General features: G+C 33.5%; 1 protein-coding gene across 1 annotated transcript; it reads right to left on the reverse strand.

The window, feature by feature from the left end:
• Positions 1–19,993: 19,993 nt before the first annotated feature.
• LOC120187776 (copper methylamine oxidase-like) lies at positions 19,994–24,002 on the reverse strand. The gene is made up of 13 exons (XM_039191409.1): positions 23,618–24,002; positions 23,405–23,514; positions 22,923–23,228; positions 22,540–22,652; positions 22,103–22,433; positions 21,806–22,021; positions 21,461–21,697; positions 21,138–21,323; positions 20,864–21,004; positions 20,466–20,734; positions 20,302–20,383; positions 20,092–20,211; positions 19,994–20,060 (listed from the first exon to the last, which is right to left on the reverse strand). Exons 1-12 carry the CDS (start codon positions 23,823–23,825, stop codon positions 20,092–20,094), a joined length of 2,319 nt encoding a protein of 772 aa, XP_039047340.1. The 5' UTR covers positions 23,826–24,002; the 3' UTR covers positions 19,994–20,060.
• Between the last annotated feature and the right edge of the window lie 2,576 nt (positions 24,003–26,578).

The raw sequence follows: 26,578 nt of genomic DNA on the forward strand, positions 1-26,578 counted from the left end.
CGTTGGGATAAAAAATTTTGCATCTGTATTTGCATCTTTTCATTCTGTATTGCATTTATTTAAGCATTTTTCCATGCATTAATCATATCTCGTGGGAAACTTTGAGGAAGTGCTTTTAACTATGCAACGGCATTAACACAGAACTGAGAATGGAATCCAAATTTAAGAAACTGAAGAAAGAGCTGGAAGAGAATCTACGAAGGACACAAACAGATTGGGAAGCTAAAATGGAGCAGGACAGGAGCAAAAGGCCATTGTGGATCGTATCTTGCAAAACCAAAGAGACCTAGTTGACCAAATGGTAGAAAAACTGGTTGGGTTCAACCAAGAAAGAGGCAAAAAGAAGATTTCCTCGACCGGAGGAACCTCTGAATGTGCGATGGCCCATGCTAATCAACCGATATTTATTTCGCTCGACAAGCTTCCAAGACACCCAACAAGCTTCTCTGCCACTAAAAATCGAGCAATTGTGCTATATACTCGGGATAATTCTACTGATCATAACATATCCACTCTTGAGGCGACAAGAAGAACCAATAACGAGATCCCGGTGAATTGAAACAATGGTGCAGAGAGGCATTCCATGGAATGAGAGGACAGAGCTCTCACAATGAAATGGATGGAACTGAACTAGTCTTAGTTCCTAACTTGTTTCTTCCGCCCAAATTCAAGATGCCCGACTTTGAAAAATACGATGAAACCAGTTGTCCTAATGCTCATCTCACGATGTTTATTCGAAGGATGATTGGGTACACCAATAATGATCAGATGTTGATCCACTTCTTCTAAGACAGTTTGATTGGACCAGCTTTAAGGTGGTATAATCAACTGAGTCATACTCAAGTATGCTCATGGAATGATTTGGCTAGTGCCTTTCTGGGCCAACACAAGCACATGATTGATATGGCCCCTGATCGAACAACGCTACAGAATATAGAGATGAAGAGTGGTGAGAGCTTCCGACAATATGCTCAATGATGGAGGGGTGTCGCATCTCAAGTGCATCCACCAATGACTAAAAGAGAGTTCATCACTCTATTCATCGATACATTGAAGTCTCCATATATTAACTACATGATAGGGGTTGCCACCAAGAGTTTCTCTAACATCATCGTGTGTGGAGAAATGATCGAAAGAACAATCAATAATGGACATATAAGTAACACTAGGCATACTGACAATGAGGAAGAGCTGAGTTAACATCATGGGATCTTATTTAGCTAGTCTGCGGACCAGACCTCATAATGTCTTCCGTGAAAAGACTCGCATCAATCCAGTCCCAATGACGTATGAGGAATTACTCCAAACACTAGTTTAGAGGAACCTTGTGACTCCAGTTCAATCCAAACCAAGAGAGGCCTTATATCCTGAAGGCCATAATATTAACGCCATATGCAGCTATCACAATAGGAGCTCAGGGCACACCACTTAGAACTGTGGGGCACTGAAGCACAAGGTCCAAGATCTGATTGATTCAAGGGCATTAGCATTCAATGTGTGAAAGGGCATTCTGATCAGCAGTCGACTGGGGCATCCATCAGAAGTTTTGTTGCATTATCATGCATGTCATCTTGTTTGAACTTGTTTTTTTATCTATGTGTGAATGTTTGTAAGTCACTTTCCATTCGAACATTTTAAATGAAATTCTTCATTCTTAGGAAATGAGCAATGAGCAAATTTTAATCTTGAATTCTTTAAATATCTTCTTAATTAAAAGATTTTGAATAATTGAGGTTGTAAATCTTTGACAAATGATAAGATTGAACCCCAACAAAACAAGGACCCCTTTATCCTAATCCAAATTTACACCAAAATACATACCTTTTCTTGAAGGAACCAAGCTAGCTCTCTCCTAGCATGCAGAGTCAATGGGCTTGGCATTCAAGTATGTGTTAGGAGCAGACAAAATGGGGCACCTAGCACATGAGATTGCAAAACTAATTGATTTCTACTTCTGTTGAGGACATTCAATGATGATCATGATCTTCACAAATGTAATGGTCGAATAGATGAATCTAGTTTAGGTTAGTTTCTTCAAAATTGAACTTTAAGGATGAGATTTTCTGACCTTCAAAAAACACTGGGACTATAATAGGTTCTCCTTGCAAGCTTCAGAAGTGGAATCCGTTTACACAAAAAAACATTTATATATATATGTATATACAATAAAGCTGAGCTATTCCGCTAAAGTAATTGGTTATAGAGGAAACTCAAAGGCCCTGTCTTTATGAATAGATTACATTCAAACCATGACATTAACTGGGTACTTGGCAATTTGGTGTTTGGTCCACTGTGATTGTCAAGTCGAAGACTTTGTGACGACATGAATCATTCAGCTAGCCAAACAAAGGCAATTATAATATATATGTACCATAAAGCTAAATTCAGCTAGCCAAACAATGGCAAATCAAATCAAATTTACTAAAAAATGGAGTTTCGGTGAATATGGACTAAGTGAGTTAAGGAACGCCTGCTATAGTCGAACTCACACGAGCACTCAAAAATCTCATTTTTAGACCAATATTTCTGCACGATCTTGACTAGATGAGTCTATGAAGCTTGAACAAATGTAAGATTTTAGAGAACTGAAATAGAAGTGTTCTGAAAAGTCTAGCTATTGACAATCCTAGTTGTGTCATTTTGTCTGCATCCGATTAAAATGCCAAACCAAGAAAGAGGGGCATGCCATGATCTTCACGATGACCGAATTGATCAAACAAACCTTAGAATTTAAGTAGCCAACCTCTAAACCAACCTTTCGATCTTGATATTTGTCTAAGATTTGCAGCTATCAAAGATTAAAATAGCAGTTGATTTTTTATATTCAATGAATTCATGTTTTTGTGATTTGCTCCAATTGCAAGGCCGAAGAAGGGGCATTATTTTAGTTCATTTGACAATGAAAATTCACATATTCTTTCTTTATCAAGTTGTTTTCAAAAGAAGAAAAAAAATTTTAAATAAGATAATCTCTCTGAAAGCATATATTGGAATTCAACGAATATCCCTCCGAAGCTCAAGTTCGAAGCTGGGGAAAGGGAAGCCAAATTTTTTGGGCAAAATTTGATAGGGCAAGGAAAACAAATGGTCTCAGGTCAAAGTTTGCAAGAATACACACTGGTGGAAATGAAGACAAACTGAATCAATGATAGAATGAAGAATGCTCACGCAACCATTCCCCTCACAAATCAACATATACATACATCAACACAAACATATATGACACATGAAATTTGCATCTTTGTATTCATCATCATATGCAATAAAGACTTTGATTTTCCCTCTCTTGAGGAAAAATTCAATAAAACATCAAATAAATTTCATCTTGGCATCCATCATAACATCCAAGATAGTCGGTCAGAAATGCATCGTTTCGATCTTTCAGTAAATCTATGTTCAAAAATGACCAGATAACTCTAATATGAAGAAACAATGATTTGAATTCCTGAAGGTAACAATCAGATATTGAAGGCTTTTCCTCCATATGTTGGAGCAAATAGATTACTTGTCACCTTTGTTATTGTTTCTCTTGAAACAAAACGTCGTCTTGCTAGAGACAGTTTTTCTAAAAAGCAAATTTTGTCTCACTTGAGACAATTTTTACTCATAAAAAATTTCGTTTCACTTGAGACAATTTTTCTTTAAAATACAAATTCAGAAATTATTTCACTTGAAACAAAAAAAAAAAACTTTGAGTCTGTTTCTCTTGAAACAAATTTTGTCTCCCTTAAGACAATTTCTCATGAAACACCCATCTTTGAGATTGTTTCCCTTGAAACTAATTTTGTCTCTCTTGAGACATCTTCTCTTGAAGAATCATCTTTGAGTCGATTTCTCTTGAAACCATTATCCCTAAAGATGGCCTATCATCCTCTTCACGTAGGAACTGTGTCATCCCCGACTAGACCTCTACATCACGTAGGAGCCATGCCACCCCAGATAACTAGTCGTCCTCATCAAGTAGGAACCATATTATTATCCCTAAATATGGCTTGTAATCCTCATCATGTAGGAACCATGTCATCCACCGACTAGACCTCCTCGTCACGTAGCAGCCGTGTCACCCCTAGATAACCAGTCATCCTCATCGCGTAGGAACTGTATTATCACCCTTACTAAAGATGACCAGAACTCTTTATCACGTATGAGTCGAGTCATCCAGCGACCAGATCTCTTCTTCACGTAGGAGTCGTGTCACTCGTAGATGACCAGACCTCTTCTTCACATATGAGCAGTGTCGTCCCTAATAACAAACCATCAAATTTTAAACCAAAAAAGAGAATCGGACAAAAATTGGTTGTCTTTTCATCTTTTCCCTATTCTTGTTAACACAAGAATATGCAAAAAGGGGAAGTGGTGACACCCGTTTTTGTCCAGTTCTAAAAAAAAACATTATTATTATAATAATTATTATTATTATTATTATTATTATCATTATTGATTATTTTAATTACATTTTGTTGAATACAAATTTGGCCCAAATAGAGCCTAAAAGTAACCCAAGCTCAGATTACATACAACACATGTCCTCAATCGAGGCCCAAAACATCACTCAGCTATCAGCCTAAACCCATATCAATTCAAGCTAACCCGAACCAACCTATTTATAAGACAAATAGAGAAGACCCGATTGAAGCCTGAACCGACCCAATTCGACCTACCCGATTCTACCTAGGGTTTCATCATAACCCTAGGTAGCTGCTGTTGCCGCTAGTCCCTACTACCGCCACCTATTCTTGCTGTCGTCGACAAATTTGGCTACATAGTGACAGTCATCCACCATCAGTCAGAGAGAAAAAACATAAAAAAATATTGGTACAAAAGGGACATCCCGAGGAGAATCCATGGGTGGTTAACACAGACGGCTTTCAGGGGAAAACGAAGAAAAAAGAGGAAATGACAGAGAGATAAAGAACAAAAAGAAAATAGGGAGGGAAAGAGTCTTACCTTGGTTCAGAGTTCGTTGGAAAGTTGAGAGGTCATCGTTTTCCAAATTTCCAGAGAGGTCATCCCTAGATCTAGGAGGCTGGGGTATGTTTTAGGGTCTGATGAGTCATGTTTTGGGTTGAGTGTGAAGAGAGGAATGGTTTGGGGTCAGTTGGCATTCTCTAACTATCGTGTGCTACTATGGGCCCCGCCAACCACCGTGGCCTTTTTCTCTTCGGTTGAGAGAGTTAAGAGAGTTCTGGTACTCTCTCTATCTATCTATTTTCTAAGATGAGAGCAAATAAAAGGATTTGGCCATTTTTGGCCTTGGGTATTATTTAAATACCAAACGCAAAACGTCATCGTTTAGGCCAAAGGGGTTCCGTGTTTTCACATTAGGGGTTAATTATAGTTGAGGTCCCCTTGTGTTGTATTATTCTATTTCAACCAGTTAATGAAGTTTTCTTGTATTCGATTTCGAGAACTTATGTTTCAATTTTTATATTTTAGTCATTTTCTTACATGTTATGTATGTTTATTCATGTTTGACTTTGGTCACAATATCTATAAGTGTTAAATTTTAATCACTGATTTAATGTTTTGCATATTTCCCTTCATGTTTGAATTTGGTCATGGCATTTGTAAATCTTTTACTTTAGTCATTGTTTTGGCATTTGGTTTAATAATGTAACACCCATCTCCCGCATACCTTTACGTATACGAGTTACAGATGTCACATAACTTTTAAAATATTTTTCCCACATAAAAATTCATATAAATTTGTTTCATTATATAAAACCATTAAAATTGTATTTATAATTAAAACATGCATTAGCTTATATATACACACAAAAGAGATGTTCCACATTATACCGTTTTAAAGTAGTTCAATTCAAAAGTTTTACAGAGCATTTTTACTAAACCTATTACATGCCAACTAAAACATATCAAAAGTAGACAGGTGTGTCATACTGTTATTGATTAGGCAACTCTGACTGGATGTTTGATGATCTCCTTACTCAGCTGGTATTTAACCTACTCGTGAAATGACCACACGTTAAGTATTACTTAGTGAGGCATAACACTGCAATGATATTACAACTATACAACAGTATCTTATGAATACTGAATAAAGAATTTAATTTCTTTATTTATAAGGACCAGTTAAACCATTCTTCGTTCAACCGTAATTTTTTTCATACCGTCATGGAAATTAATCATATTATACCTATCATACTTATCCTTTTGTATATTATCCCCTTAATTCTTTATTTGCCCAATGTACAATGCATGTAAAAGTATTGTACATGTATTTCACCAAGGTTCTCATTGATCATAAATCTTTTATAATCATTATGGTGGCACCATAAATATTGTTAATACACTGGTTTGTATTTTTATTTGGGGTATCCTTTCATACCATTATATTTTGTTTACATTTTTCCTTTATAACATCCTTTCATACTAATTTTATATTTTTGAACATTATATATATATATATATATATATATATATATATATATATATATATTATCCTTTCGTATCACTTATATACCATTCATATCACATTACATTATGATTTCTTTATTCTCTTACTCAATAGTGTTTAACGTTCGTCTAACTGGCATAATTGACACCTTTCTGCCAATGTATAGTTACGCCATTATTCTTTTAATCAACGGTACTTAACTGTTCTTCTAACTAGCATAATTGACATCTTTCTTTCATATGCACAGTTAGGCCTCTAAGACACTTAGTCTTTCATCTAACTGGCATAAATGACACCTTTCTGTCATATGCACAATTAGGCTTCAAAGACACTTAGTCTTTCATCTAACTGGCATAAATGACACCTTTTTGTCATATGCACAGTTAGGCCATTATTCTTTTACTCAATGGTACTTAACCGTTCATCTAACTGGCATAATTGACACCTTTCTACCAATGCATAGTTAGGCCATTATTCTTTTACTCAACAGTACTTAACCATTCATCTAACTGGCATAATTGACATCTTTCTATCATATGCACAGTTAGGCCTCAAAGACACTTAGTCTTTCATCTAACTGGCATAAATGACACCTTTTTGTCATAAGCACAGTTAGTCCTCAAAGACACTTAGTCTTGCTTGTTTCGAGAGCTTGGTTCTGATCTACTCAAGCATCCATAAAACATATGTCATATTCAATGTTAGAATATTTTCTAACCATTATACTTAAACAATACTAAAAAAAACATATCATTAACTTCCTATACCAATATCAACCTATTTTAACATTTTTGGCTCCATAGTATAAATACTACTACCATAGTATCGATACTTCTATACTATGGCACTAATACCCCTTTCGGGTATCGATACCAAAAATAGGTTCGATGTTGCCTGGTATCGATACTCTTACCATGGTATCGATACTATCTTACTAAGGTACCGATACCCCCCACCGGTATCGATACCAAAATTAGATTTGATGTTTCTAGGTATCGACCCTTACCATGGTATCGATACCACCTTATAGGTATCGATACTGATTGAATTAGTATCGGTACTACTCATCTAATTTATCTCATTTTAGCTACTGTTCTTAGAGGTACCGATACCCTTGCCCAAAATTTCCAGTTTTCAGCTCGCTATTTCATCCCAAAGTGGTCAATTCTTGTTATATTTACCCCATACAATACTATTAAACTCTTCCTTAACTATCCATACTAACATTCCTTCATTTAGCCTCTTAGAACATCTAAAATTATCCAAGAACATTTTATTCTAATAATCAAACCACTTTTTCTAATATGTTTTTAATCCAATCCAAGGCTTCTAATCTCTTATATATCTCTTTGACAAGTCAAATCTACCAATAAACATCCATAAACACCAATATACAAACATTTCATTTCACAACCCATTTTCTAAAATATCTAATATTTTCTCCATTTCATGATTTAAATCTCAAATTATCATTCCTTAAGCTTTCATATCACTTAAGGTTGTAAAAACAACCCACAATCAAAAAGAAAAAACCAAATAATTTAAATTTACCTTTGGAGCTATGGAGTATAGCAACCCGCGGGGAAGAAGGAAGAATAAGAAAATAACTTCTTTAGTTTACTTTCCCCTTTTTATTTAAATCCCTAATTTAAATGGGTTTTAAATTCATTTCACACTAAAAGACCAAAATACCCTCTTTATTCATATATTTCTACAATTTAGTTCAAACACTATTTCAATTCATTTTCTTATCTTTTACCAATTATTCAAATAAATCTTCAATTTTTAATTCTTTTCAAAATAGTCACTGGCCTACTATTTGGGGTATTACAATTATGGTTCGGCCCTTTATGTTTTTGTTTATTTCATTTCAGTTCTTTGTATTATTTATGGGTTAATGTTACTTTTAGTACCTCTATTTGTTTAAAATGTTGAATATGGTTCTAATTTGTTCATAATATATGTTTAGCTCCTTCAAGTTTCTATTTTCTCCATTTTGGTCCTTGTAATTTCAAATATTTACTTTTTGGTCATTATATTTTGGTTTGTAATATTCATTTGTTTTTATTTCAATCCCTTATATTTGTATATTTTATATGTTATGTATTCACTTGTATTACATATAAATAAATATGCTTATCTCTATTTATTTTAAATATTTTTTATTTCGCATGTTTCCAATCATCATTGTTTATATTTTATTCCATTAAATATTAATATTATTCGATATTTTCAAGAATTTGTATGCGTAGAATGAGCATGGAAAGTGCCACTTGGACGAAGTGGTGTGATCCGGTACAACATTTTAACGATATAGGAACTTGAAATAAGTCAAGTATATTTTACTAATTAATTTGTTCAAATGATGCAATGTGTTATTTTAAGTAACAATTTACTTTATTTTATGTGAATGTAAACTTCAAATTTCTTTAATTTGTATTCAATTCATGTTTTTTAGTTAATCAATTTATTTTGTTGTATGTAAACATCGATTTTTTATTTATATTTGATTCGTATAATTATCGACGAGGGAATATTTTTTACGGATAAGAAATAGACGAGATAGCTTTCCCGATAGAGGATTGCTAATATCGAGATTTCTTTTCAAGTTAAAAAATTTTCTCTAATTAATCAATTCGGAGCAAATTAATTAAATTTTAATAAATGGATCATAATTTAATTTTATATTCGATTCATAACTTCCACCATTACGACAATATGTAAACGACACAGTACCAATTTTTGGACGTTGTGGGGGTGCTTACCCTTCCCCACGTGTAACCGACTCCCGAACCCGTTTTAATCGAATATTTGTAAACACAGACCAATTTTCATCTTATAAAATGATTTTTCTTAAAATTGTTTTAAAAGACGTTTTTTAGGTATTCGACCTACCTAACCCAGAGATCAATGGCGACTCCTATCCATTTTCATCCAAATTAATTTCAAATCACCAATTTTCCAAAATAAAAGTCATAATTGTTTTTTAAAATAATATTTAATTGTTTCTTAAAAAAATGGTTATGACGTGGTGTTTCGTATCTTGTAATGAGAATTACCCATTATTTTGAATTTATTTTTTATGTAAGATTGTTGTTGTTAGCTCTTACGAACAACCGAAATAGCTAATAGGGTGAAATGGCCTTTAAAAACTTTGAAGTGGATGAAATCGAAAATTAAACTTTTGCACAAGGAATTTAGAGTGCTTCGACTTTCTAAACCAAAATATGCATCTACTACCTTAGCATCCACACTAAGGATTTTCATAGATCCACTAGATTTGCATTAACCTTTGAGAATAAAGATTAACCTTACAATAACACACAAGGTTTATACCCCAAAACCTTACTTACACTCTCTCCACAAAAGGGATTACAAATTTAGAAAACAAAAGAAAACCTCTCAAAGGCAAATGAGTTTGCAACAAATTAAGTACACACCCAATTCACACTTGAGAAAGAATAAGCAAAGAAGCTCACAAGTGTGTTACAAAGAATTTGACAATTTTAGCTCTAAAACTCTTTTGATGTTGGTTTGATCTTGCAATTGACTTTCTTGTTTTTCTCTATTTGAATATTGGTTCCTTTTATGTCTTCTAACATCATTCAAGTCATTTGGAGCCATTGAATATTGATTAGAGCCATTGAATTCATTAATTTTTAGCATTTAATGCTCACTTCCACATTTAGTATCGATACCAGGCAGTATATATCAAAATCGACCATCCTAACGGTAAAAAATATAGTCGTTAGACCTTTGGTATCAATATTGTTTATGTGAGTATTGATACCAACACCATAGTATCAATACCAAAAAACCATAGTGGAATATTGGTATCAAGACTGGCATATTGGTCTCGAGACTAAAAGGGATTTTTGGCTAAAATCAAGTGTTTTGAGCTTTAAAACAATATTTATAAATTATGAAATTACTCAAGAACACTTATTATTGTTTTTTACACCTAAAATTGCCTGAATTGTTTTTTGAAAAATTATTTATAGAATCGTAAAATTCAAAATTTAACAACTTAAAACATTTAAAAGTTCATGTATATTAAAATCAAAGTTTGGTTCAATAGTTTTTTATTTTGTTCATCTACTTCTATTGCTATCACAATATCTACTATTATACATTTTCTTCTCGTTCTTAAGAAAATTAATCTCAAGGGAAAAAATGTACTTACATAAGATTTTGGTTGTATGAACATATACTTGTACTAAAGAAAGAACAATTTCCACCTACCATGGGTGATAACATCCTTAATTGGTATAATGGATTTTGAGAGATGAAATTTGTTCAAATTACTTGAGTCTAGTGGTTATGAAGCACAGCATTTTAGAAGCCTTTAAGGGCACATAATCTGAAATGATCATTAAGGCTAATGTTGTAACACCCTGAATATCGGGCTAGTGGTTTTGTGTTAACGCAAGATTTCATTCAATAGTTTTATTATAGCATGGAGGTACATTGGTTCAAAATTGACTTTAATCGGGGTAAGAAATTAACCTTGTATACTATAAAAATAGATTTGTAAGCTTAAAAAGGATATTAGAGGACCTATTCTCTTTTTATTTCTTTTTCCTTCTTGTTCTCTCTCTCTCTCTCTCCATTCAAGGAAGAGCAAGAGAAAAGCTTTAACATTTCTTAATCTTAGTCTTCAATCTAAAAATCTAAGGTAATATTCATGACCCTTGGATCATAAGCTCCAATATGAGCTTACCATTTTATTCAATAGTGTCCATAAGCTTATTTTAAGTTTTGGGTGGGTTTAAGCTCCAAGAGCTTTATCCCATGGTTTTTATTCAATTTTCATGTAGTTTAGTTGTTGTTTAAAAAATAGTATTCTTCATTTTCATGTTGGAATCGTTTGGTGACTTTTGGATGATTGAAGAGTAGTGCAATAATCCCAAAGAGTTGGGTCAAGGAAAAGTTAGTTCTTAGGTAAGCTATAGACATTTTTGGGTTGTTAGCAACTGAGGTAACACGCTATAACTCTTCCTTACTACTTGTATGTCATCTACATGAGGTTGCTTGTGGAAAAGCATGTGAGGGCATGGGTTCTCGATTTGTTTTTATAAACATTTTGGATGTTATTATAGTGTAATAATGATGTATAATGACCCCTAATAACTTCTATAATCTTTAATAATCAACATAGATCTTAAAAAAAAGAGTTTGAGGGTGTTTCTCATGTTAAAAATGCATTTCAGGGTGGTATTGATACAATATGAACATCATCGATACCGCTCATATTCTAGGTGAAATTAAGCTATTTTTAAGGGGAGTACTGATACTGTTGAGAGGAGTACCGATACTCCTTTGAAAAATACAATGGGTGATTTTTGGGCAATTTCAAAGCTAATTTTGGTACTGATACTTAAGGGAGTATTGATACTAATTGAAAGAGTATCAATAATACATGTATGGTATCAATACTAAGGGTATTTTAGGGGAATTTTAAGGCTATTTTTGGTATGAATACTTAAAGAGAGTAATGATACCTATATAAATGTATTGATGTCATCTTTGATGATTGTTTAATGGAATTCGAGATGCTAAAAAAACTCAAGAGTGAGGAGTTTAATAATTGTTAAGATAGCATATAGCTTGAGAATGTGATAATTTACTAAAATACCCTTAGAAGACTAAAATTACCAAATTTCCCTTAGTTGTGAATAGTGCCTTATAATGATCTAAAATACCTTTGAAAGCATAAGACCTTAAAAATGACATAATATATTAGTGATTGCTCGTTAAACTTGAGAGAAAGCGTGAAATATCCTCAAATGGATAAAACGACCAAAATAACCCTAATTCATAATAAGTGATACAAAAAGCCTAAGAGTGCTCGAAAAAAGGTATTAATCCCCTGATAATTAACTAAGTACTTTTTCATAAGTATTAAATATCTAATATGCTTAAGAGTGAGGTGAATTAATTGAATGCCCTTATGAACTAAAATTACTTAAGTTACTAAGTGATTGGGTAATGAATTGAGACTCAAGGGAGGAGTCTAGAAATGTTTTAATTGATAATAATGAAGAGATACAAATGTGATAATAATTATATAAAAGGTTAGCTCTATAAGGAGAGCTTGTTAACGAATACTTTGAAAGAATTTTTATGAATATTAATATTGGGGATTTTGGGTTGGTAGGTATCGGTACCCTATTTATAGATTATCAATATTATTCTTTTAGTATCGATGCCAAGGGTAAAGAATTGGTACCATCACTAAGTTTCAAATTCCAGTAGTTAAAATTGGTACCAGTACCAATTGTGAGTAGTGATAGTGAAAGGTCAGTATCGATACTAAGAGCCTTAGTATCGATACTATCGGACTCAATTAGGCAAGAAGCCTATTTTGAGTTAAAGACTTGAAAAGGTTAAGGTCTGCCAAAACTCTAATAATAATAGTTTACAAGTGGAAACCCTGAATAACTATGTGTTAAGCATAAAAGCATTGTGAGGTAATATTCCATAAGACTTATGCCCTTGTTTGACACTTGGAAACGATGATGACTCCCGAACTACTTGTGTATATGATGATCGTCTAATGTGTATATGTATATGTGAGAAATATCTAGATATACTCAAATCAATGCTAAGGTAATTTAGTATTCAGTGTTAATGTTCTTTTATATTAGTGCTAATGCACTTTCATATCAGTATTGAGGAACTTTAGTACCAGTGCTAAGGCACTTCAGTTATTCAACGGTATTACTAACAAACTACATTGTAATACATTTGATGTAACTCTATGCTTGATGCATTTAATTATTGAATGATTAGTACTTGAAGGCTATTTACTATCATTATGTTTGTTTGATTATGTGTGGCATAGGATGATGCATAGTATAATGGTATTATGGTTAGAAACCAATATATGTATACTCGTGATGAGGACTTTAGTTGTGAACTAAGGGAAGCATGAGACTCGTATCATTATGATAATGGATATACCTTGGATAGATGGTTTGATAGTACAGATGACATAGTTGTATTGCTTATTTGATTATACTTGTTAGCATGCTTATGTTATGAATGCATGTAGTAGAGTAGAGGTATTGTGTGGCAAAGGGCTTGCGACCTTAGTGCTTGAAATATGTTTCCGTTCGCAAGTTACATGTCATGTCATATGCAATGGGACAACGATATCATCGAAGAACTCTTAGTGGTGTACCATAGTACAGTGATGTCGACTTAGTGGACATATAGAGGTCATGATTCGAAATGTGTCAAATTGTAATATTTTAATTATTTATTTTATTTATTGATTTTTTAAAATAGGGTATCGCTTTTGTAAATGGGTATGATTTCATAACTTGTATAAATATTTTAAAAGTGAGTATAGTTTTTTTAAATGGTTAGTCACTTAGGTGATTCCGTGTGAAACTCAAATCTTAGGATTTGGGTGTTACAAATATTTTCCTTGATGAATTTGAGAAATATTTTTCAAAAACAATAAGGTTTAAATGACACCACTTTTGATTTCTTTGATTTCTATAAAGTATAATAGTTAAGAAAATGTTAGGGAGTGTATTATAGATATGTTTCATATTGCTTCAACACTTAAACCATTTAAGATCAAGTTTTTTTTGAAGAATTACTTGTTTTTATAATTCCAATATCGATTCCTATTGAGGTTAATCAACTTAAAGTGAGAAATGAACTCTAAATGAGCTCATTTTTCATTGTGTGTAGGAGGAAGAAAGGCTGAAGCATAATAAGTTTTAAAGTACTTATTTGAAAAGTACATATAAAGATAAGGTCAAAAAAATCAGAATTAAGTTGTTAAGGGTCCAACTCAAAAGAGACAACAATATGTTACAACAATAAGTTTTATGATCTCATAATTAAAAATATTTTAAAGGTGAGATATATAACATTATTTTTTATAATGTTGAGTTTGGAGGGGAAATAAGATTTAATTAATTGCTTTTGAGGGGATTGAATTATAACTCAATTTCTATTATCATTTTTTATAATTTATGTGTTTTCATACATGCCGTTAATCAAGAACTGAATTCAAAACCTCGACAAGATAATATTGTACAACTCTACACTTAAGATGAAAAAATATTACGGAAGAATAAACTCAACAACCTCAAAAGAAAAGTGTCATTAAGATGATCAATGAGATGATAAAATTATATTTAGATTATCATGTTTTATTTCTCCAAGAAATAAGGATGAAAGTTGAATGATCGAGGATTGTCTAATCAACTTTCGTCATGTCATGAAAGTTCTGATTCTCAAAAGTGGATTAATGCAATGTAAGAAGAGCATAAGTTCTATGCAAGATAATAAAGTTTGAGAACTTTTCTTATTACCTAAAAGTACAAAATTGATTGGTTCGAAATAGATATTTAAAATCAAGATGGATGCAAATGGTGATGTTGATAGGTATAAGGAATATCGTGTATCTAAAGGACATACTCAGAAAGAAGGCATTAATTTTGTATATATTTCTATTTGGTTTCATTAAAAGACTCTTTCATGATAATCATGATACTTGTTGCTCATATTTAATCTAGATTTATATAAGTTGGATTTCAAAATGGGAGATGTTTTATAAGGTGCAATTAGAAAATTGTGTCTCATGATACAAAATTAATGATATGCAAATTAGGGAAATTCATTTATGAGTATAAGTATGACTCTTGTTAATTGTATAAAAAATTTCATGTAGTGATTATCTCGTTTGGTTTTGACATGAATTTGGTTGAAAATTGTATATAATATAAGTTCAGTGGGAGTAAACCAAATGATACCCCCTTTATTGTTAAAGAAAACAAGTTTAGTCTTGATTAATGCCATAAGAATGATTCTGAAACAAAGGAAATGCAAAAATTTTCCTTGTGCTTCAAAATAAATAAAGAGTTTAATGTATACTCAGGTTTATACTCATTCAGACATAATGTATAATTTTAGGATATTAAGTAGATATTTAAGCATTTTGGGTATGGATCATCGTATAATAGCAAAAATTGATTAATAAGATACATTTAAGAACAAAGCATTACATGCTCACTTATCGGAGGTCTAGTATGTAAAAGATCATCACGTTTCTGGACTCTGATTTATTGGAATACAAATGTAACACCCTAATCTAGCCCGACCCAAAATTTGGAGGATTAGAATGTCACACGGAACCACATATATGGCTAACCATTTTAAAAACACATTTAATCAACATAACATCTGATCATAATAAAGAATACTCGAATATAAGAAGTTTACAAAATATAAATATATAAATACAGGGGAGCTCCCAACAACAGTCTCCAAAATACATGAGTATAAAATAGAGTTTACAAATCAAATAAATAAATAACTAGGGTCTATGAAAGTACATGCCCTCTAAAATACTCCAAATGTACTCTTATAAAAGATCGAGTCTGGAATATCCCAAATCTGGTGACGAGCTCCTCGAATGGCACCTAAGAACCTACTCACAAAAACGCATTCCATACATTGTGCTCACAAGCTCAATGCCACACAAATAACCCTACTTTACTAAATGCATCCAACATATAAGTATGCTACATGTATGGTTATGAACATTGCATACACTATCACAACAACCAAAGTAAGCATCATGGTGTAGCTCGAGGTCACTTAGCATAACGAAACTTATACCCCTTATTGCTTATTAAAGTGCCTTAGGTGAGCCTGGGTCACATAGCATCTGCATCTTACTATCCTTCAAGCTAGGTTCAGGTCACGTAGCATCGGAACCTCGTCCAACTAGTTTACTCCTATAGAGTACTCGGGATGTGGTTGGGTCACTTAGCATCGGTACAACACCCAACTAACATTTAAAAGGCCCAAGCACTGAATTGGATAATCTCTTACTCAACCATACCAACATTGTATATAAGTAACTCGAATGTCCTCTATGTTTTCCCGAGCATCAAGCGAGGCATAAGTTTTTTGGAATCTTACCTTATAAGGATCTTATGTTATCACAAAATTATTAGGGTTTTCACTTGTAAGTTTATTGAAAGGTTTTCTCAACCCAAGACTCCCTTATTCACTATTCCAACTCAAGCTATCCTTATAACCCAAAAGTTCACAAGGGTACCAATACTCCCCTTAGGGTATCGATACTTCCCCAAGTATCGATACCAAATTCACCTACGATGTTTTTAAAATGCCTCAATATTGATACCCCTATATGGGAGTATCGATACTCCCATGAGTACCGATACCAAAATGGCTTGCTAGAATTTCATCAAGCCCCTGAGTATCGATACTAAACCCTGAGTATCGATACCACCTGAGAAGTATCGATACTCTTCAATGGGGTATCGATACTCTCCTCATAAACCCTTTGAATTTTGCTATTTCACGACAAGTAATATCAGTATTGTTTCTTCAGTATCGATACCCTAAGCCTAGAAACCTTTATTTCTATCATCTAAAACCTTCCAAATCACTCTTAAAGTACCCCAAGACTCTCAAATAGTGTTTAAAGCTTATTTAGTACTTAAGGGACATGAAAGGTCATTACTTTAAACATGAATAATAATAAATTCATATTTTCATGCTTTAAACCCCCAAGTGCACACAAGTGGCTCATACACATACAAGCATCAAAACTATACATATTGATCTATAACCAGTAAAGAAAGGTTAGAAGTGTGTTACCTTACACTTAGGGGTTGTGAGAATAACCTCAAGCTCACCCAAGGGCCTCTTTCTCTTTTCCCTTCTTCTTTGAACTCTCACCCATTTCCCTCACTAGAACAATCAAATAAACGTATTACTACTTACTTGAAGGCTTGAAAAGAGTATAAACAAAATTCTAAACTCATAAAGACGGATTTGGAACACTCAAGAGCTTTAAAATCCCAAAATCCTTCTAAAACCCAACTATGGCCACCATTGTCATACTTTAAGGTTTTAAGCTTAAATTGAACATCTAAGAGTGATGATTTCAAAGCTTACCTTCACAATTTCAAAATAGGAAGAATGGACTGCAAAGTTTCCTCCTTTGATAGCTTTCACTAGAGAGAAAATAGATAAGTAGAAGAGTAGAAAGAATTTAATGGAGAATGAAGAAAAAAAAGGAACATTCATTTTTACATCATCCATTTTAATGAGAAATTAGGTTTCAAAATAGTTTAGGGATTAATTGTTCTTTTCGTCCTTCCTTCTTTAACGTCATTTCAAAAATACCCTTATTAAACCATAATGGGCTCAAATCAAGCCCAGTTCACTTCCTAATTGGTTAGGTCTTCTCACATGCTAAATGGGTCTATATAATCCTCTCTTGGGTTAGCCCCAAACTTCTAACTCGAGATTCGGGGCATTATAATAAATGCAAAAAAAAATTGTCATATAAACTAAATTATGGATTGATAAGAAATACCACTTTAGTGTTTTTGTGAAAACTAAGTTGTAGTCCTTTATTTCATATATAAAAGAAACACATTAAGTCTAAGCATATAGATATTATGTTTCTGGTTGTTAAAGAAAATTCATAGTGGTTATGTGTTTATAGAGCATATTGATACAAACTCATAATTGAGCGCTTACTAAGGAACTATCACCCAATGTCTTTCATGAACACACTACTCATGTGGGTGCAATATCATTTAAGGATATTCAGTTTTAGTGGAAGTTAGTAATAACGCTAATTTGTTATAGACATAATTTCATTTAGTTTAAGGATTTTTATATTAAAGTTATTTTCTGCAAAAATAAAGTTTATTTTGGTTCATCTTGACTTTGGCTTTGGTAAAATTTGATCTCACTAAGATTTAAAGAGGACCAGTTGGAAATAGACATGTGTGGTTCACATTGCATGTAATTTCCATGCTACGCTCCATGATTAATCTGTCATTTGAATGTGTTTGTATAAGTGACCATTGATGGGTCTAGTCATGATTGATATAACAAAGACTGCTTTGATCCTATATGGATATAGTTTATGGACGAGATTGTATAGAATACATATTGCATGATAACAAATTTTGAGCTTATAAGTTTGTACATTTATCAAGAAAGATATGTTGCCCAAGTGGGAGATTGTTGGATTGAAATTCATAATTATGGGCACATATCTATAATGTATATTGTTATCATAAAATATGACATAAATTAAGTGATCAATTATGTTATAAAATCATAATGTATTAGAAGTTTCATGAAAATAAAAGTCTAGATACTATTAAATTTGTATTTATAATTTGATGAGTGATAGAGTTATAAGTACAGATAATAATTAATTCTTAAATTAGCTATATAAATGGTTATGGTCCCCAAGAAATAGATAATCTCAAATTTTCTCTTATCCTCGTTAAAGAGTTTATACTCAAGATAATTATATCTTCTTGGAATATCACAACTAAAGAAAGATTCAAGGATTTCAATCTATCAATTAATCCAGGTACGCTTTCGCATCTAGTTTCTTATTCTTGATGATTTGACATGATTTAATCTTGGCTTATTTGTGTTCTTCATTTTATATCAATTATATTTTAGTTCTAACATATTACACGTTCAAACATGCTCAAACTTATAATTTCTTCTAACGATCAAATAACTAAAATAATATTGATAAAAAATTAGGGTGAATTACATATTTAGTCACCAACTATTCTTTCAATTTCATTTTGGTCATTCAACTATTTTTTTTCTTCAAAATTATACCTATAATCATATTTTGGTCACTCGCCATTAAAAAAATAAAAAAATTAATATGACACCTTTACTTTTTCAGTGATCATATGACATTATTTATGGTAACACATCAATATCACCATTAATCTTTTAATGGTGGATGTCCAAAACATAACTTTATGTATAGTTTAAAAAAATAGTTGAATGACCAAAACATAATCGCATGAATAGTTGAGTGATTAAATACATAATTTACTCAAAATTAAAGAAAAATTATTTGATATACAGATTATGTCAGATTTATTTTACACAATCTTCTATTTTAATTCTAAATCTTAAATTTTCTATTTTAATTCTAAATCTTAAATTTTAAAACCCTAAACCGTAGATTTAAATCTTAAATTTTAAATTTAAAACTTTAAACCCTAAATAAAACATATACTATTAAAACAGATAGTATTATTTTACACGTTGACGAGACATACTATATAAAATAAATAACACGTTTAATTATATATATATTCATATTATGTAACCACTTAATCAAAGTTTGGTTGCTATGTTTGTCATTAAATTAAAAATAATAATTTTAAAATGAAGCTATTTTAATATTTAAAGAAAAATATAGATAGGATTCTTATGGCATGGGGTATGACCCAACAAATCTTGAGCGATGTTTACGTCGCTAAAACATCAAGTTGGGGACAGCCTGGGCCTGCACCTGAAGGGTTTGGCAGCTACCAGAACAAATCCAATGTTGACAATGTTCATCAAGTGAATCAATCATGAGTTGAATAAAAATTAATTCGACTAAAAAATTATTCGGATCATATTCAATTTAATTCATTAAAGTCTCAAATCAAATTCGAATCAAATCGACCCGGACACACAATCCCTTGGATAATCCATACCCCTTACAAGTCTTTTATGCTTAATTCAGTACCTAATAGTTTGTGCTTTGAGGCCAATAGCTCAACTACTCAATATTCTGATGAATATATTAACTGCAAACCATCATCTTACTAAAATCCCAATTGAAGAGAAGCTCAAAGCTTAGCAATTATCCCGTTTTGGACAGGCTTGGTCGCAATGTCGTCCTTCAGCTCCAGATCGGCGGCGCTCGGTGGAACGTCAACCGCCGGCGAGCAATTAAAGAAACCATGTGGCTGCATTATGAATATAAGAGGGTAAATTTTAAATATCTGGAAAAAAATCAACGATTTATCAGAAAAAGGAAAACATGTCGGAGAAGTTACCATGAGCATGAAACCGATGCGTTCCACCGGCATGATAGGCCAGTCTTCCAGCCGAGGAACGTGTGTAACACCAAAGACGTACCTGCACAGAATTGACTACATAATCCGATATCCAAGTTTGATTATTACTATCGCTCTTAAGAAAAAAAAAGTCTGAAACTAACCATAGAACTATATCAGCTTCTTCCAAAGATTGATTCTGCTTAACCCAAGTAGCTAATCCCTCCCCGACACGCGGATTTTGATTCGGAAACTCCCCTCCAGGATACATTTCGTCACGCGAATAGGGTGTGACCCAAAGATTGTGTTTCAAGAAAGCTGCTCTTCTAAGAAATTTTGCCTCAGAGCCAGCCAGTGGTAAACAATTTGAACCAGGTACCAGTTTGAAGCCTGTCAGCTGCCCAGTCCTGTTGACATTTCGTGTGTTTCGAACCTAAAAACTCGAAAAGTACAGTTGAGGGATCAATTTCTTTAAACATGCATGTACAAAAAGCACGAAAGAGAGCTCTTACATGTAAATTGTAGTGCAATTTGGGCAAAGAAATGTTAGAATATTACTTACAATCCAGTGGCGTGCAGACAACGGATCACAATCACGCATTGCCTGTAGTTCAGATCGGAGTATTTCCTCTTCAGCATAGAATGCATTGTTATGAACATTACTCTTCCCTGGTTCTTCAACTTTAAGATTCACCTCAACTACCTGTAAGAATGTGTAAATGTTTTATAGGAGCAAACAACAGTGAAAAGACATGACCATGATCAATATTACAAGCTAAAAATATTATTGTGGTAAAGGAGTCAAAGCACTATAAAGGAATAACCAGACAACTTACTTGATTAAATGCTTCACCAGGTTTACAATCAACTGCCATGTCCATGCGAGCCACGAAAAAGTGTTGATGAACAGGAGCATATAATCCGGGAGCAATTGTAGTGCCGTATTTCCGTATTTCACCTGGCTGCAATGCTCCTAAGCTGAGAATTCCAGTGAGTTTAACCTCAGCTTCAATTTTACCATCCTATAACATGCACCCATCATTCAGATTTTAAGTAACACAATTCGCCACTAAAAACCAAAGGCGACAAAGGACCATTAGATACAATAAGTATATTCATGCAAAGTAAGTGAACACAATCCCGGAAGACACCGACTTGCCTGATAGAAATGCCAGAAAAAACCATATTCATAGTTAGCTACAGTGCATATAAATGAAACTGTTAATCTTCTCGATCGTCGGACTTCTGCTAAACCGGTTCTCCAGTCTTGATGCTTCCATAAGATCCCGTGATCCTCCTCGTGCAAACAAACACAATTCTCGATTGTTTCAACACCTCCAGTGAAATTTGTAAAATGAGCATCAAAGTACTTGATATATCCCAAACAATCACAACCCTGCAGAAGATAAAGGGAAAATAAGGGGAAATGACACCTTAAATTATTGATATGGAAGATCTAAATGAAACTCGACATGAAAACAAAAACATAAAAGAAGAGACAAACCTTCTTAAGAGAATGTGCATTTTTACCCAGCCCATCTTCTCCAGCATCAAATGCATTCTTCCGATAATGCGGATCATTTGGATCTCCATAAGGAACTACCATTTCAACAAAACTTAATCTATGGGCTATAGGCCTCCGACCACGACTACCGTCAACATAAGCAACAGAATAGATTACAAGACCCTCCCTAGGAGTGAAACCGACTCGGAAATTCCACTGAAACCAGAATTACAAATAAAATAAATCAGTACAACTTGAACTGATCAAAGTTATAAGTAAAGTTTCAGTACCAAGCACCTTTTGCCATTCAACAAAATTCCCACTAACACGGAAACTGGGACCTTCAGGTTGAATGATTTGTAGTGGTTTCACATCACTTCGATCAACACCTCCTCGTGTTTCACCGGGAGTGTAATTTCTTAACGGATCAGCTGGTGGAAGGGGAACAAGTTTACGGTCTTCAAATTCAATCACCACCATATTTTGCATATCAACAAGGACATGTATTCCCTCAACCGGACGAGCATAACCATTCTCTATGGGGCAGTCACTCTCAGTTCTGCAGAAGATAAGTGGTTTAGCAAGTCTTCGGCTAGGAGCATCAGCATCGCTATGATATCCCACACACCTATAAAAAAAGGAAAGGCACCAGAATATGAAAGGGCAATACACCTGCAACAGAGAAATGATTTTGTAGAACACGCAGGTATATGAATCTAAGAATAACTGCTTACCAAGGATCAACCATCACAAGATCCATATCCTCAATACCCCTCTTTTTCATTGCCTCTCGAAATGGAGGAAAGTCCTTAACGATAGCTTCACATTCAGCATATTCCATGGCATCCTATAGTTTGAAAATAAGAACATTGATGGACAAACATGCCAGTTACTGATTCGTCAATTATGCAGGGTGTAAAAAACCATAACAGAGGATAAACACAACATAGATGAACAGCTATTGATTGTTCCAATCCATATAATAGCTGATAAAGTCACTTATTAAAGGTGTTCTAATAGTATTTTGTGCACAGCAGTGCAACTGTAGTCGGCACCTACAGGCTACAAATATAAATTTCAAATGAATCAATGGAAGCCATTTCAACGCATAATTTACCATGGGAGGTTGGACATCCGGGAAAACTTTAGACGAAATGACTTTGCCTCGGTGGTGGCCTCCTCGAGTTGCAGCGTGAACTTGCGACAATTCAACAATCCATACACTGGTCTCATTGGACCTTTTGTTGTAACTGACGAGTCTCGCTTGGCGCGGAGGAAGCTTAGTAGGAATCACAGGTCCAACCTTTGTCCTGGGAAGCAATGAAGGCTGGAAAGGAGGAAAAAAATACGCATCCGCCATCGCAATAACCTGCTTCTCTGGTTCCACCAAAACCACCTCAATAAAGCGCATGCTATCTCTCACCTAAGGAAAGAAAACAAACATCATAAACAGCCACTGGAATGAAAACACCAAAATTGAAGCTTCAATACAAGTTAAACTAACAAGGTATATGTAAACATCAATTAATTGATGTGAAAAAAAATAGGTACTAAAAGGATAACATCAAAACTAAAGAAATTAAAACTTTCTTCTTTTACCTCAGGGGTTGCTCCAGCTGACCTTACAGTTGCCACTGCAACGGAGATTTCAGCAGCAGACAATGGATCCAATGGATGGCTAGTTTGAGCCCTTGTCATGATTGAAATACCTATGTAACATAATCACAAATTTGTACAAGGAACGTATATTCAGAATAATGCCATCCAAGAGGATTCTCCAACAAATGATGAACAAAAAGAGAAGTTTGAAACCTTTGGTCGTGGCAGAGGTCTTAGTAGCCGGAGGATCCGTGATGGGTTCAACAGGTCGGATCAGGGTCGCCATGGGAGCTCTCTTGGGAACGGTATCCTCAGACGGATCATACCCGGAGGCAACGGCCAGACGTAGCACCTGAGAAGATGAAGAAGGATGGGCCTTGGGAATGCAACAAGGCGTCGTTTTTTTCTGAGTTGAGGCCATTGCAAGGGGTTAGCAAACTCACCGTATCCACCGTAGTACTTAGCACTGTAGTACTCTATTGACATACAGCACAATACTGTATATATGTGTTTTTACTGTTATCTATTCTTCTTCTTCTTTTGTTCTGTTTTGGGTTCTGAGTTTCTAACCTTTGGCTTCCCCCGCCAACCCAGATTCGGAAATGAAGGATCGATTTGCCTTGCTCTTAGACCAAGACATAAACAGAGTTCGGCTGTTTTGCGGTGGAAGACGAAAACAGAGAAGTGGGACTTAGTTTTGCGGTGGTTTGGTCGGCTTGTTTTTAAAGTTAAATGCACACAGTACGAGACACCGTGAAAAATCAACTATCCATGTATCGGCAGGTAATCCCTATTTATTATTGCGTAAAATATAAATTAGGGTAAATTACATAAATGATAGCTTTTGTTTAAGTTTTATAAATTTTTCCTTACTGAATTAAAAAATATATAAGATTTAGTCACTTTTGTTTTGTTTTAATTAAGATGCGACTATTAAAAGTTAGTAGCCGTTAAACCTTTAACAATTTTATTATGTGACACGATAAATATATAAAATTAAAATTACATCATTTCCATATAAATAATACATAGATTATGTTTTAGATATTTTTCTTTCATATTTGTACACTTTTATTCACTAAATTAAAAAAACATAAGTTATGATCACTTACGCTATCGTTTTATTAAGTTTTGGTCACTTAGACGTTGAATGTCGTTAATTTGATGATGTTACTCGTTAGTAAAATGATTTAATTTTTATTTTAACCCTAAAGTTTACACAAAATACTAATTATGGGTTATTTTGTAAATTCAAAGTAGTTTAGGAACAATATTTCAATTTACCCATTTTTTAATACATATTTTCCCCGCTTCTTCTCCAGACATCTCTGCTCCATTGCACTAGTCTTCTTGTTTCTAATTACTAGTTGTAATTATTTGAAGTCAAATTAGGTGGGTTCTTAGTTGTAAGAAAAATGTATAAAAATAAGTACAGAAGATAGTGAAAAATACGAAGAATTTGCCATTATAACTATGAAAAGATTCACCACCATGTCGATGTCACCGCCTTTAGCCGAGAAAACTAGAGCTTCTTCAATGGAGGAGTTATCGACGACACAATACCAGGTTTTCATCTTCTACAAGTTATTGACCGATAAAATCCCCGTGATGTGAGATTATCAAGAACATTTTGTCGCATCCGAACGTGATCAACCTCCACAACATTTATGAAGATCAAATCGACGTTCACTTAGTACTGGAGCTCTACTCTGGCGATGAGTTATTTGATCGGGTCATCGCATATATGAGGTAGTCAGAGGCCAGCGCGGTGGCTGTAGTGTGACGAATCATGCAGGCCACAAGGGTTAACAATGATTCATAAGGATCTACAATTGAAAATTATTTGTTCTTGAGTAAAAACAAAGACTCGTCATTGAAGATCATGAATTTGGATTGAGTTTAATGGATGAATTCACATATCTAGTTATCGAGTTGTTTGGATCCATTGATTATGTGTTGAGTCAATCGAAGGATGAAATAGCCAAGAGGGGGTGAATTGGCAATTAAAATTTTGTGGAAGCTTAAGAGAAATATTTAAAACGAATGAACACAGGAATTTAGAGTGGTTCGAATTTATCAACCAAAGTCTACTTCCACTACCTTAGTTATCCACACTAAGGATTTTAAAAAATTTACTCATTTTATCTACCTTTGAGGATAAGGTGTAACCTTACAACTCCCTCAAGAATTATACCTCAAATTATTGATACACACTCTCAAAGAGAAAAATTACAAACTGCAAACTTATAAAAACCTCACAAGGAATGTGTTTGCACAATACAAGAACAAATAAGAACACTTGAGAAATGAATACAAATGAGTACAAGAAGTGTTCTTTGAAAGAAAAAAGAATATTGAAGAATGTTGACTTGATTTAGCTCATACTTGAAGTTTTTAGATTTCTCTCTTGTTTCTTGTCATCACAAATGGCTTGGGATCTTGTTCATATACTCCCTCAATCAATTCCAACCGTTTGAGTTGTTGTGGGAGTGAATAGAGTCGTTGGGGGGAAATTTTCCCGCATTAAATGCTTCTTAGAAGCTATTGGTAGCGGTACTATATCTATAGTATCGATACTATCTATAATAAATTAAAGAATTTGATCGTTGGAAAAAACGGTATCGATACTGTCTCAAGGAGTATCGATACTACTATATATTGTAGTATCGATACCAGACAATGGTATCGGTACCATTTTGAGATTCTGGAAAATATTAGAGTCAAAACCAAATGAGTAGTATCGGTACTGCAAACATAGTATCGGTACTACAATATTGCTTGGTATCGATACCGTGTATGGTATCGTTACCATTTTGAGGTTCTGTTGGCACGGTAATGATACTGGTAAGGTAGTATTGGTACTATCATATTAAAATTGATTTTTTGACTCGATTAAAGTTCGAAACTTTAGTAAAAATTCTTTCAAAAATATTTTCAGTATAGATCTCAATTTTTCATTAAGGAGTAAAAACTGACGTTTTAAAACTTTAAGTAATAATTGTATATATTCGAATAATTGAATCGAATATAATCTTAAAATTTATAAAAATTAATTTACAAAATTGTATGGTATATCAAAATATCAAAATGTTTTCAACAATCTCTCCCTTTTTGATATTACAAAACATTTTAGAAATTTTAAGATTTTCTTTGAAAATTTTCTTTGAAAAATTA

Source organism: Hibiscus syriacus, unplaced genomic scaffold, assembly GCF_006381635.1.
Source record: "Hibiscus syriacus cultivar Baekdansim isolate YM2019G1 unplaced genomic scaffold, ASM638163v2 tig00113725_pilon, whole genome shotgun sequence".
NCBI classification, from domain to species: Eukaryota; Viridiplantae; Streptophyta; class Magnoliopsida; order Malvales; family Malvaceae; genus Hibiscus; species Hibiscus syriacus.

What these genes read in the sequence shown, in the direction of transcription:
- LOC120187776 (XM_039191409.1), bottom strand. Translation starts at nt 23,825, where the DNA reads ATGGCCTCAACTCAGAAAAAAACGACGCCTTGTTGCATTCCCAAGGCC. An exon ending in ATTTTGTTGAATGGCAAAAG is followed by an intron (nt 22,022 to 22,102) that starts GTGCTTGGTACT and finishes TTCTGGTTTCAG; the next exon opens with TGGAATTTCCGAGTCGGTTT. An exon ending in ATGCACATTCTCTTAAGAAG is followed by an intron (nt 21,698 to 21,805) that starts GTTTGTCTCTTC and finishes TATCTTCTGCAG; the next exon opens with GGTTGTGATTGTTTGGGATA.